Source organism: Nothoprocta perdicaria, unplaced genomic scaffold, assembly GCF_003342845.1.
Source record: "Nothoprocta perdicaria isolate Ctin4 unplaced genomic scaffold, notPer1 scaffold_25, whole genome shotgun sequence".
NCBI classification, from domain to species: domain Eukaryota; kingdom Metazoa; phylum Chordata; class Aves; order Tinamiformes; family Tinamidae; genus Nothoprocta; species Nothoprocta perdicaria.
In genome coordinates, this window is record NW_020455477.1 from 931,659 (window position 1) to 945,564 (window position 13,906).

The following is a 13,906-nucleotide window of genomic DNA, read 5'->3' on the forward strand; positions in this document are numbered from 1 at the left end:
ACCAACTGCAGCTGCTTATGACTGTCTAGGAATATACCAAGTATGATGATATTTTAAAGTCTTCCTATCACTCGCAGCTTGATCACGCCCCACTACGGGCTGTTGTGCACGTGCAGCATATGTTCCTTTGTGGTGKTTTTTTTTCTCTTCTCCATGTTTGGTGCTAGTGTTTGCTCTCCCCATTCTCTCCACCAGTGTTCATGAAAAGTCTTTCACTCAGAAATGCTTTACCAAGCTGAGCCCAGGTAAAGTTCTAGTGGGATGGAGCCCACTGTCTGTTGTAGATGAGCTGGCAGAAAAGACCTGATGCAGCACAGAATAGGAAAAGAATCCCAGAGCAGAGAACTTGTTTCAGCAGCTCAGGAATGTGATAAAAGCCACTTCAACAATGACTAAGCAATGAGCAGCATTGCAGTGAAAGATGATGTTATATTGACGGTTCCTCTGGCTGCCTCCCACAGTCTGTTGACACCCTCTCCCCATTATGAGGATTGAGCTAATGCCAAAAATTGCAACATCCACCCATCTGTATCTGGCGGATTTGGGGAGTGGAAGTAAGTGCTGTGTCAGGTGAAAAGGCAAGGCTCCATTTTATCATCAGAGTCTGAAAACATTATGACCTCTGTTGCTTTGCAAATGTAAGAGACTACAACATTTACATTTAAGGAAGAAAAGAAACAACAACTGAGAGCTGTAAAGCAGAGAGTCTGTAATAAGAATGTCATTCTATTGAATTAATTAATTCTATACTTTCTAAACATAAAACTGAAGTTGTGCAGTTATTTTAGAAGTAATATACACCATTTAAAACTCAAAAACTCACATGAGTTCCTTACAGGACAGATGAATTTAAGAAATAATTACATAGGTCAAAGACATTAATGGCTCCAGATGATCAGTTGGCAGTTCCTTGTATATCACCTCTAAGTGCATTTTTAAAAGCAGAGTTTGGGCTTGGTGAGTACTCTTCATATGTATTATTTTTTTCTACTTAACAATGCAGCTCCTAACTATTGAGAGGAAAAAAAGTGGTTGCATTTTATCTTCTGTATCCACATTACAGTCTAGGTCAGTTTGCTGTTTTCAGCTTTCCATGCTAGCTAAGCAGCTGGAATGAGAGGGTACATTTGGGGGGGGGTTCTTACCAAACCACTAAGTGGCCAACATTGAGATGAACCAAACTGACAATGACTGAAGAAATGTATGGATGGAATACAAGGAGATTTAGTCTTTAGCTCTCTCTCTTGAATGTGGGGAAGGGATCTGGGATACCACATCATTGAAAAAAAAACTTGCCAATAAAGTAGATATAATTCAATGCACATAAAGAGTTACAAATTGCTCTATGTAGGTGACAACCTCAAATGGTAAGAACTTTTTGTTCTTACCTTCTGGCAAGTAAAGTTTATTGGGATGTTTTGTCTAGTACAGAATGAAGATAAGCACTTACTGAGCTGCTGAGGGTGCATCCATGTAAGTATCAGTTTGGATCAGGACCACACGTCCAGCAAGTAGCACCTTCTTGTCCTCACTTACTCTGTGAGCACTGTCAGAGCACATGAACTGGATTCCTCCTGGATGCCACTAAATGGGAAATGCACTCCAGGAATGTACCTAATATATTCAAACTCGAAAGGTGTGCTTTGTTCATGGCACCAACCTAGAGCTAGTCCAAAGTGGAAAAAAATACCACCACAAATTATCCAAACCTGCCATGCCTCTGCATCACTGTCAGCATCAATCATGTTGCTCTGTGGATTCGCTTCAGTTGCTTCATACTATTTGCAATTGTCAAGCACAGGGCAGAAGTCTTTGTGCCATCTTCTTGTGTATTCCTTTGTATATTTTAATGAACTAGTTGCATATTTAAATACGTACCTTATCTGAGGTTGCTTCTCATTTTGCATCTCCTTGGATCTGTTAAGATCTAATGGAAGATTTAATATAGTTTTCTGCATTTCAACGCTCCATAATTAGTGTTGGCATTTTAGCCTTGGAACTTGGGCTCTTCAGACTTCTGTTAGGCATTGAGAATAAATAGAACTTTCTTTTTGGCTGAAAAGTCAGTGTCCCTGTAGCATACTACCTATTTACCAAATAATTATCTTTGTAAGTATCAGAAAGTCCTAATTACTGTAGGAACTAATCCTGTACTATAGCTGCTGAAGACACGAAAGTTTCTATGAAACTTCCAAAAAGTTGTGCCCAGAAGTCTTATGTAGAATTCACAGAGGAATGAAAGGCTGGAAAAGAATAATATTTGAAGATCTTTCCTTGGAATACAGAGAGAAACAGTTTGTTCTGCATTGTTAACATAAAAGACTAAAATCTAACTCTTTTTATGAAGCAGTAGCCCACCTTGATACCAATGTACTTCACTACATTGAAGTATGTAAAATAACTGTAGTCTTCTTCATAAAGCTTGTACTACTAAGAGTTGGTTTTCAGACCCTTAGGTTGCAAGAGCACCTGAAGGTAAACTTGTCACTTTGTTCCGGTCTTAACCCCACTCCACATACAAATCTTCAAATTAAAGTTCAAGCTAGCTGGCCTGGCAGAATTAGTTTATTTGCCACATAAGCTACAAACCCTGTAGAGATAAGATACCTACCACTTGCCACATCTTATCAACTGCAAATCTAATTTGTCTGTCTTCACTGTTGTATGGTTCTCTTACTCCTCTCAGGTCCAAGGTATGAAGTAATTCACATACACTGACACAAGCTAACACTTGTAGGGAAGACACGCACTAAAAATTTTCCTAGAGRATGATGAGTAAATTACTAAATATCCCAAGAGTAATTTAGATGCTGTGATCACTGTTGCAGGCAATAATCACATTTTATTGACAACTCCTAAAGCTCAATCTTTCTGCAGAGATTTAGGCAGAATAGAGTGCAGCTAGAGCACCTAATGCAGCACACAGTGAAGAGACATGATCTGGTATTAAATGCACTGGGTTGGGTTAAAGGAAAACTATAATCCCTCTACCCTAATGCTATGCATTGTCTTGTATTCTCTGCTGAGAATTTGCAGCACACCCTTAGAAACGATGCTTGGTACAGAACGTGGCAGTTTGGTTACTCAAGCCATGCCACCTCTCTGAGCACACCTGCAACCTTTGCTTCTCCGGTGATATGTTTGGGGAGGAGAGAAGGAGAGCCYGTGTAAATGATCTTCTATTAGACAGTCTGTATAAGTGAATGTARAGCCTTAAACATTCTTAAAAATTCATGTTGATCACTCACAATACTCTGCTCACTCAGATAACCTTTTGAGGGAAATCATTTAATTTTGCTAGCCTAGTCAAAATGTCAAAGTAGCCAAATAGCTTTCTTTTCTACACTTCTGAAAATGATTATGTTCATTCTGACACAGCTATGGGGTTGCAAAAGCACGAGGCTAAAATTGGTATCAATTCTTTAAACATATATTAAAGCATTTAATTTACTGTATACTTCTTTTTTGTGTGTATTTGCAACAGTAATGACTTTGTTTTTCTCTTTGCAGGAGGTGAAGTCACTAAGCCCAGATTTGCTCAATATTTCCATGGCAGCTTGGCCGGTCTTACTATCCGGCCTGGCAAAATTGAGAGTCAGAAAGTGATTTCCTGTTTGCAGGCCTGCAAGGAAGGTCTGGATATTAATTCTCTTGAGAGTCTTGGACAAGGAATAAAGGTGAGGAATGAACTAACATCATCTTTGATAAAAATTTAGAGCTGATTTATGAAATGGAGAGCGCAAGGTAAAGTACACCCAGTACAAATGTACTCCCAGAAGGAATATAATTTCCCATAAAGTCATGCAAAAAAAAAAAAAAAAACAGTATAGGAGTTGTGACATAGCAAAGAAAAATGGTTCCATTATTTCAAAGTTAGATGCTCAGAAAATAATGTGCTGCTGCTATTTCGGAGTCTGTAAGAATCTCCAGGTCGTGTGCCTATTCTTATTTTGGTACCTCTGCAGAAAAATGGTTGCAAAGAATTGCTGAATTTTGATTTGAAATAACTCTAAAGCAACAGACAACATATACAGTCTCTCTCATGCAGAAGCAACTCGAAATAAGTTCAAAAGTAGTAAGCTTGAAAAAGGAATTCCAAGAGAAAAACTATGTTATGGGATACTAAAGTTGAACAATAAAAGATATCAAGGTCAAGAGTTTACATTTCCATACAAACCATTACCCATCCTTATTATGCATATGACATATATAGTGCATGTAAATCTTTACTGATGCAGTCACACTCTTTTAAGACAGGATACCAATAGACAAAGGAAAATTGTGTTTCCAGTGACTCACCAGCAAGATTGCTTTGCCTTCATAGAAACAATTTCTTTTGGGTAAACATAGAGATTGTTGAATCTTCTCTAATGTTTACATGAACAGCATTTTTCTTTACTGATGTAGCTATTAGGTGACAAGTATTCTTTTGTCTAATGTGTATACCTATCCATCTATATTTCAGTAAGCTGGAAAACTTTCTGATGTATTCTAAAGGACAGTTAGAATTAAACTATTTTGTAGTACACCAGTCATAATCCAGTCTTCCATAGCTGTGCTGCAAATTAAATAAATCAGAATTACTGGGAGGTTAATTTGACTGAATGTGGGCCTTAGAAACAACACATTTCCTTTGGTGTTTCGTTTTTCAGGGGATAGAAGGTTGGTAATAAAACACCTGAGGTAGCATATGCTGTGAAAGTGCTATGTAATACATTTGTAGTAGCTAAAGCACTTCAGCAAACTCTCAAATCTTTAAGTAATAAAATACAGTAGTATAGTATAACCAATATACTTCTGAAGACCAGGATGAAAACTCAAATTACAAATAAAATTTATGAAGGTGTTGTTTTGTTAATGTTAGCTTTTACTTATGAACAAAGACTCTCCAAAGTAATTCTTTTTACTTYGTCATATCAAGGATGTCATTAAAGAATTGCACATTGCTGCCCCTCTGTGCAAATGATATAGGTAAAAGGTCTTTTAAAATGTCAATGCACACAATGAACACAATGTTTTTTTCTTTAATTTTAGGAACTTAAGTATTTATTTTAGGAACTCAGTAAGATATGCATACCAGCTAGGATTTTAACATGATTTAAAGCAGTATACATTTAGTGGAGAGTGTTTTTTAAAAACACAGTAATTCCTCCCTTATTGTCACTTTCCAAAATTTGAAAATATTCAAAGAATTTGCTGTTTTGTGGGATTGGAGGAATCTGTTAAACCTCCCACTGTTGCTCCAGCATGAGTGATTGCCTTTCTTCTGTACTTATAGCACCAAGTGAAAAATGAAGATGAGGGTTTGTTTCCCTCCTTTTCTTCAAAATGTTTTCCAAGCTACAGAAAAGGCAGAGTGATTCTTTAAATTTACTGCTCTAATTTTTACCTCTTCAGCTAGCGCAGCAGTCAGTGTTAACAGCAGGAGGGAAAAATGAAAGACATGGGCAGAGATACGTGGTGGTAGGGTTTCTTATTGGGGGTGACAGAAAGCAGCTCACATAAAAGATGAACAGTGGGCCCCTGACCTTCGACAGAGAATTAAAAAGAGTTTCTGGTGTCAAAAATAAACATACCTAAAATCAGACAAGCATGTTTGATATTTTTTCTGTGAGTATTTGTGTGGCATTTAGTAGACTTGATATTGGGAGTTTTAACCAGTCACTCTGGACTCCTGAAGCATCACCTTTATAACCACCTAGAAAAGTCCAGTGCAGGTGTAATGCAATTTCTTACATAGCAGTGTTGGATTCTTTGTTATGTCTGCAGTCCAAGTCCCTAACAGCTTTCAGAGACACTGTCTAAACTGTCGCTATTTTTAGCTTTTTTTAATGAGGAAGACAAAAATGGCTCAGACTAGGGCTTTCTCCAGTCCTTTTGGCAGCATTCCAGCGTTCAGCAGCTGAGCTAGTAAGTTAACTAGCTTGCTAGAGTTTCCTTTTGATTATTCTGTGCTGTTGCTAGTAGAAAAATAAAACAAAAAGTGCATGCAAATTGTGCCTAGCATTAGTTGTCTCCTTTGTTAGAAAATACCTTCAGGACACTCTGACCTTCCTGCGCAAGCCCTGAACCCAGCAGCCTCTTGTGCTTTTGACAGAGAACCCTGTGCTTCATTCTGTTCTTCAGAGGCTATTTGCTCTTTTGCTTTTTAACTCTTTGTAAGGTAGTGTAGACACTCACTGTAGATACATAATAGAACATGTTCCTACTCAGCATTAGGAATTGCATATGATAGAAGGGTGCAATTCTTTGTGTTCTGTGTTTTCAGCAGTGGAGGTGTGAGTTTAAGCAGAGTTAATTTGTTTTTCTGTGTAGCACAGTTCACTCAAAAAAATTAATAGACAAAGAAGGAATCATAATAAATTGTGATAAAGATAATAATCATTTGCTATACAGATACTGGTCATCAAAGCTGTTTGTTTAGTGGTTAATGCACAGGTAGGAATAGCTACTGAATTGGCACGGTGAGTCAGTGCAAATGAGCAGCTGGCTTTAAGCAAGCAGCAGTTCCATTTTAAATCATGACACCCCTTCTTGATCATGAGCCAGAGAAAACGGAATCCCCTTGATTGTGACTGACATTAATGAAGATGTAGCAGGAAAATATTAGAAACATTTTGTTCATTCATGTTGAAATATATCTCAAAAAGAGAGCCCAGGGTAAAACTAAGCAGAAAGCAGGACAAGTGTTCTTCTGCCTGCTACTCTCACTGAATGAAGGCACTATTTCCAGAATGGGAATATAGTTGACCTAAAAAATTATGTGAGAATAATAATTACAGCAAGTTATGGTTTTGAACTATACAGCTGTAAAATTCTATCAGCAAAGTTAGTAAAGGCTGGAAAAGGTAGAACAAATACAGATTTATATACTATAAAATTAATTACAGCATTAATAGGAAGGGATGACACAGATAACTGATAAGTGCATGTTTTGCGGAACACCATATGCGTTCAGATAACAACAGCTATTAGGAACCTTGCCCTTGAATTATTAGATTTTAGAGTTATCTCCAAGAGACACTCCTTAAAATGTGCTGTTCTCTACTCTGAATATGGTACCTTATATACTAATCATATGCATTTCTCCCAGTATCACTTCAACCCTTCCCAGTCAGTCCTTGTCATGGAAGGAGATGACATTGAGAAGATCAATCAAGCTCTTCAAAAGGTGTCATATATCAACTCCAGACAGTTTCCTACCGCAGGTGTACGGCGTCTCAAAGTCTCATCTAAAGTCCAGTAAGTTATACTTGAACTAAACTGATGAGAACCATTTTTAATTAATTATTTTTTTCCTCTGAAAATGTAAAAAAAGAGGCTTTGGTTGAAATTATATTGATAATTCAAGGTTTTATGTTACCAGCCGTAAGGCGTTACATTAATTTACTTTTAYGCTGAATTACTTTTTGGTTTTAGTTTGTTATTTTCCTTTTAAGAATCCTTTCTTGTGAATGTTAGTTAGTTGTGTTCTGTTTATAGTCTGAACTACACATGCAGTTACATTCTTAGTAAATAATGTACATTTTTAAAAAGCCACAGGTTATTGTCACAGCTGCCACCCTTACTTTTAAAGCTGGACTATTATAACAGACTCTACTTTCATAAGGACATTATGCCTATGCTCAAAATAGTGTTTGTCTATATCCTTAYGCGGCTGTCACTACCGAACTGTAAGTGTCTTGTGTTAAACAGAAATCTGTGTGCACGTCTGTTCTAACGCAACAATTGTGTGAGTATCTACATAACAGCGTTGACAGTTCTGTGCAGTGAAGGAGCTGCCACTGCACAGGCACTGAGCTCCCCTGGGCTGGGTCTGTTACAGCAGGCTGTGCAGTGCAGTGAGAGCAGATTTTGCTGAGTGAAAGAATTGGTGCAGAGAACGCCACAGCCACCCTCTCTGCAATTTTTCCTTGGCTTTAGGTTAGCCAAATGCTGTGGGCTAGCCAAAGTAAGAGTTTGGAGAGCATCTTCTCATTTAGTGTGCCAAGTTGCAGAAAGAGAGAGATATTAGAGAATTTTCTTCAAAAGCAAGGTGCTCGTTCAAACAAAAATGCTAATGCAGCCTCCCTTACCCCCTCCACCTCGTCTTAGGCAAAATTTGCGGAGTACAAGAATGAAATCATGACATATCCTATTTAAATGGATAATTAGGGCCTTTATTCACACATAACAAACATATTACGGGCACTAGGTACCACTTTGAGAACTTTGTTGGCTGCATTGCAATTCATTGTCACCATGTAATTTTTTTTCAACTGTTGACTGTTAAACATCAGTTAAGCACCAAAACGTTTCTCATAGTGACCTTACTATAGATTCAGTGAATTCGTTAAGCTTGTCATGAAGTCATTAAGCTGCCCCTACCATAATTCCAGTAGCTATAAATGTGGGAGTAGATGAGCAAAGCTGTTACTGGCAGTGCTAATCTGTGTGATGCTGCAGATATATATCCTTATATGTAGCAGTGTACGAACATGAAACAGACTCATCTGAGAAAATAGTGAGAAGCATCAGATAGATTTGGGGCAGTGGAAGTGCCATGTGCCTCTGATGTGCAAAGTGTTACATGCAGTTAATGAATAATGTATTTTTCAGATGTTTTGGTGAAGATGTCTGCATTAGTATCCCAGATATAGATGCATATGTAATGGTGTTTCAGGCCAATGAGCCCAAGATTACAGTAAGTGGAATGGACCACTTTGCTAGACCAGCTGCACAATTTGAAACTGAAAGAGGTGTTACTCTGTTACCTGATATCAGGATTGTCAGCACAGTCACTAAAATGGAGTATCCAGTGGACCTAAAAGAAAACGATAAAGGTTTGTATATTTATTTTAAATATTATTACTTATTCTACAATATTATAATAATATTAAACACTTATTCTATAATACAACCCCCCCCCCCTTATTTTTTTTAAAGGACAGTGCAAACAAGACAAAGGAATTCACACAAATGAAATTAGGCCACGTTAAGCAACAGTAATGTTCAGTACAAAGAAATATACTGAAAAGTTAACAAGACCTTATTCCCTTTCCTTACTCATTGAAGCCTATCTGTTATGTGCTTGATAAAAAAGCAGCTTTCCCATTCAGTGACTCTTCTGTTTCAAAATAATTCCCTCACACTACTGAAATCCTTCTCCATGTATTCTGTTGAATAACCTTTTTTTTTTTAGCATTGCTTAACATATTATTATTACTTATATTAATAGAGTGGAAARCAGTGATTGACAGTAGGTTGGAGTTGTAGTCTCTTCTGTTTCCAGCTACTGTTCTGCTACCATTTCCATGCTACTGACCTTTGGGTAAACTTAGGGTAAACTTAGTAAAATAGTCACCTTTTCCCTCAGTTTCCCACTGCTTCTTAGAAAACAGTAATCCTGTGGACGTCATTTGCAAATATTTTTTAAATGATGATTGTTTCAAAGGATGGAAAGTATAATATTCATTGCACTCATCTCAGGCACAGTAGGCACTTGCCCCAGGCAGCAGAATGGCCATGGCTCTGAGGCCAACTCTGTCTGTGCAGGACCTTGAGTGCCAACCTGTAGCTGTTTGTCCTGGTCCTGCAATCCAGCTCGTCCCTGTTTTCCAAATTCCTGAGGGCAGTTCCAGCCCCTCAGCCTCAGGGTGATTTGGATTTGCCTGTCCTGCAAGTTTGAGTTGGCTCTGAAGTTTTCACACAAGATGGAACAGTTTCTAGCGATATCTAGAGATAATATATCTAAACMCTCTGTGTCAGGAATTAGGAATCTAGGGCATAAGACTTCAGTTAATGCAATTATATGTACTCTAAATTGAGTCGTAAAATGGCTCACAATGCTAAGATTCCCATCTCTGTATGTGTGATGACAGTCTCAAGGAKCTAGTTCATCAATCTTGCCAGCCAGTTTGTGCTAAGTTAGCATGAGAATTAAAATACTAAAATGTACAAAAATATAAAATATATTTTGACCATTGGCACTCTTTAACCTTACTTACATATCAAAGGATACTCAGTTTCCAACTCATTTTCTCAAAGTCACATAAAGTAGGATCATGCCACTTAATACCATGTTCTTGGATAGACAACATAATAGTTCATGTAATGCAGAATGCTTAATGGGCCAGAGAGTAGCTGAGAAAATCACGCAAGYATAGACATATTTGAAGTGTTTATTTACTTCAGGTTTCCTTGAGACCTGGATAAATGTGCAGTACCAACGTGATATCAACACAGTAGTGAAAAGCAGAACTGTTAATGTGAATTTCCTTCCAGGATCAAATTTCAATTTATACTTCCAGCACTGTTCTTGAATGCCTTTTAGTGTAGTGCAGTTTATCTTCTATCTCTGTAGGCCTTTGTCATTCTTATCATGTGAGTAAGGAGAACACTTTACTTTCGATATGCTTCAAGTGGTCTGTGTTTAATATGAGCAAAGAATAATTCAGCCATCTTTGTGAAAACCGACAACTGAGCTATTCTGTGGTAATTTCTCTGAGATTCTTACTTCTTATGTTCACAGCAAATAAGCCAGTTGTATTAGAGCAAATGCTTCACAACCTGGATTTCTGTGATGTTTTGGTCATTGGCATGGAACTAGATCCTGAAAAAGAGTGTTTAGAACTAGATCATGAGGAGCTTCAAGGGAAACATCTAGATGCCACAAATTCCACTGCAGGATATTCAATCTATGGTATGTTCATGAACTGTCCCTAATTTAGTCCYACCAACAATTACATTCATGTTATGAAACAACACATTTTAAAGCAATCGAGCAGAAATCTGAGAAGTACTACACCAGGATGTATACCAGGATATATAGAAAAGATCATGTCTCCAGAAGTCTTGTATAATCTTGCTGTTTGGGTGTGCTATGTTTATCCTGTAGAATGCAGCACAGCCTTGCCTCAGTTCTGCACAACTCCTGCCACCCACCAGGAAACAGGGAAAATAGCAACTCTGCTTTTTATAAGGAAGTTTGAAGTTCTTGAGGACCATTACTTTGGCACCTGCAAGCGCACGGTGCTCATAGCTCATTGACTACTTTTTTTTTCAATTACAAAGTAATTTATTGTAAACCTTTGCTGTTGTCATTTTACCTCTCTGCTATGGACRGACATTAATTTGCAAAAGCTACTGTCACATAAGTTAGTATGGGATGGTGTCAYTATCAGGGCCTATTTTATGTACTACTATTTTCAGCTTGTTCTGGCAAATTTTGTATTTCCTCTGAACATTTGACTTCTCCTAAACTGCACCAAGAACTTTCTACATAGCATCTCTTTCTGATTATTACCTGCTTTGCTACTGTTTCAGGCGTGGACACCATGCACAATTATGAACAGGTTCTTCGGCAGATTAGGTATCGCAATTGGTACACTTCTGCCACCTTTGACAGAAAGTTCAGAGTGAAGTGCTCAGAGCTAAATGGACGTTACACCAGCAATGAATTTAACCTGGAGGTAAGCAATGATTCAGTCAAACTTTGAGGTTGAGGACCAGTCTCATCTTCAGACCCACACTGAGTTTTAAACTTCATTAGAAAGACTGGCATATTATAATTGTAATTAAACAGGAGAAAAGTTCTAAGTTTCATGCAGATACAAAGTGTTACTTCTCCTGTGGACCCTCCTGGATGTGGAAGGATCCATCTGTGAAGGATCAAGTTATCATCACTCTTTTYCTGATGGAACTATTACATAAAATATATGGTATATATTTTCTGAAAAATGCATAAGCAAATCATCAAAGCACCATGATTTTTCTGTACTTTTTATAAAAGATAAAAACATTTCTTTACTGAAATTACCTTTCCAGTATTGTCAAGCACTATTCCCTTGCAATGACCTTAATAAAATGTTCTTCATCGGATGACGATCATTCCTAGTAATAATTTACATCATTTCAGGTATGTTTGAGGAGGAGAGTCAGTATATAGGTAATGCATCAGAAGGACTTCACATGCTATCCTTTGTATGCCTTTGACTCCACTGCCCAGACACTGCACTGAAGATAACTTTAAAAGCTCTCTTGAGGTTGTGCCATCCAATGTGAAGTCCAGTGGGCACTGTGTCTCAGTGACTGGAAATTAGTGCTGATTTGTAACAGCAGCAATTATAGACCTATCCTGAAGAATGAAGTTACCCAGCCTAGAACCTAAGTACCATGTAACTACAAGGAGAGGGAGAAGACCATCTTAGTAACAGATACAAAGCATTAAAAATGGGTTCTTACAGTGATATGGACTGTTTGTGTACATTTCTGTGTCATACTGAAAACGTTTTTTTTTTTAACGTCAACTATAGGTAGGACAGAGAAGCAATGTTATCTTCAAACCAAGTACTCTGCTCAGAGCTGAGAAACACAAAAAAAAATGAGATGTCTTTTAGTTCTCATACTGTTTTCATTTTGGTCTCAACCAGCTTGTTATACTGACTGTCCAGAGCACAAACCTCCCATTAACTTTCAAGTAACACTTACAAAGTGATAAGCATAGAGAAAAAGGCACAATTTATTACAAAGGTAAAACTAAWACAGAGCTTCTTTTCCCCTGTCTCCAAAGTATTACTACTAATAAGAAATATGTTAACCTTCATATTTTTCTCTGGACTAAAAAATGAATTTGGTCCATAAGCTCTATATAATAATGTTCCTATCTGCTGTTGACCTTCATTATATGCTGCAATGTGTGGTGCCAGCACACTTGGAATACAGAGCAGTTTTTAATATCTGATCTCTTATTCTTGTCTTGTGCCAGGTTAATATTCTACACAGCTCCAACTCCAACTTTATGGACCATGTAAATCATATGATGGTACAGCCACAATTTCTCCAACCTGTCTACCACCCAGAGGGAAGCATAAGCGCTTCTCACAGCTCAAGTATGTGACAATCTTACAGAAACTGCTCTTAATGATTCTGMTATGTCAGTATTTCCCTTGTGATTCAGCCTAGTCAACAAATGATGCCCTGGAGTCCATAGTTATGCTTTGTACAACCTCACAGTTACATCAGTGCACAGATATAAAGGAAGGTAACATTTAATTCTCATCTTTCTGAGAAGGAGGTAATTTACAATTAAAAGCTAGTATCCTTRTTAAAGTCTTCATTAAAGGCTGTCTACGCCGACCCATCTAGTTAACAAAGACAGACATTTTTAGTAATAAATGGCATTAAAGGGTAATATTTATGCTCATATTCTCTTTGTACATCTGAATTTCTATGACATATTGATTTCTGTCCACCTCTTGCTGAGTGAAGGGATGGGTTTGTTTTCGTTTCAGTAAATAATTGCTGCAGTCCTTCTGTTAGCAGCTGTACAAACTTCAGTCTAGCACTATCTATATAGAAGCTAGGTCCACCTAGCCAAGTGTGGGCAAGAGGTATTAGCATATATTAAATCCAGAATTTGAATAAAATGTTTTAGCTCTGTATTTTAACGTATCTACCCATTCAGATATCCATGTATCTTAATATATATTTTCAATGAAACTAAATCCAGGCMAAAAATACTGGTTTAAATACTTAATCCTGAGATGTTTTTTAGCTATAGGATACCTATGTAAAGAGATAAGTTGATGCAACGTRTATAAAGTTACTAAGTACTTATTAAGAGAAAAATCACAAGCATTCTCTAGGCTTATACAGATATTTTGCTAATATCAGAACTGTTACTAACTAGTGTGGGGGTTTTTTTCTGTTTGTTTTGTGTTTTTAAACCGTAATATTTGAGAGAAACAATGCAGAGGTACTACATTCTTACAGGCAAAGCAGGAGAATATTATGGGGTCCAGAACTACTGTAACACATGACTCTCCAGTACCTGTGGGGCAAGGGTGCACAGAAAATGGCAGTGCTGCTGTACTAACCTGTACAGTTATGTATTAGCTATATAGCTAATAACATAAGGCTGGTTAAA

General features: G+C 37.5%; 1 protein-coding gene and 1 long non-coding RNA gene across 2 annotated transcripts in view; one reads left to right on the top strand and one right to left on the bottom strand.

Annotated features, from left to right (window-relative positions):
* Nucleotides 1-13,906, top strand: part of CLSTN2 (calsyntenin 2) — a 214,652-nt gene that overhangs the window by 197,603 nt on the left and 3,143 nt on the right. Inside the window, exons 10-15 of the mRNA XM_026040140.1 lie at nucleotides 3,511-3,677; nucleotides 7,094-7,242; nucleotides 8,599-8,822; nucleotides 10,511-10,681; nucleotides 11,305-11,450; nucleotides 12,746-12,869. Of these exons, the coding sequence (XP_025895925.1) occupies nucleotides 3,511-3,677; nucleotides 7,094-7,242; nucleotides 8,599-8,822; nucleotides 10,511-10,681; nucleotides 11,305-11,450; nucleotides 12,746-12,869 (981 nt within the window). The remainder of the gene's footprint in view (nucleotides 1-3,510; nucleotides 3,678-7,093; nucleotides 7,243-8,598; nucleotides 8,823-10,510; nucleotides 10,682-11,304; nucleotides 11,451-12,745; nucleotides 12,870-13,906) is intronic.
* LOC112947963 lies at nucleotides 6,643-8,793 on the bottom strand. The gene is made up of 2 exons (XR_003249518.1): nucleotides 8,754-8,793; nucleotides 6,643-6,751 (listed from the first exon to the last, which is right to left on the bottom strand). It is a non-coding gene; the product is annotated as an uncharacterized LOC112947963 (long non-coding RNA).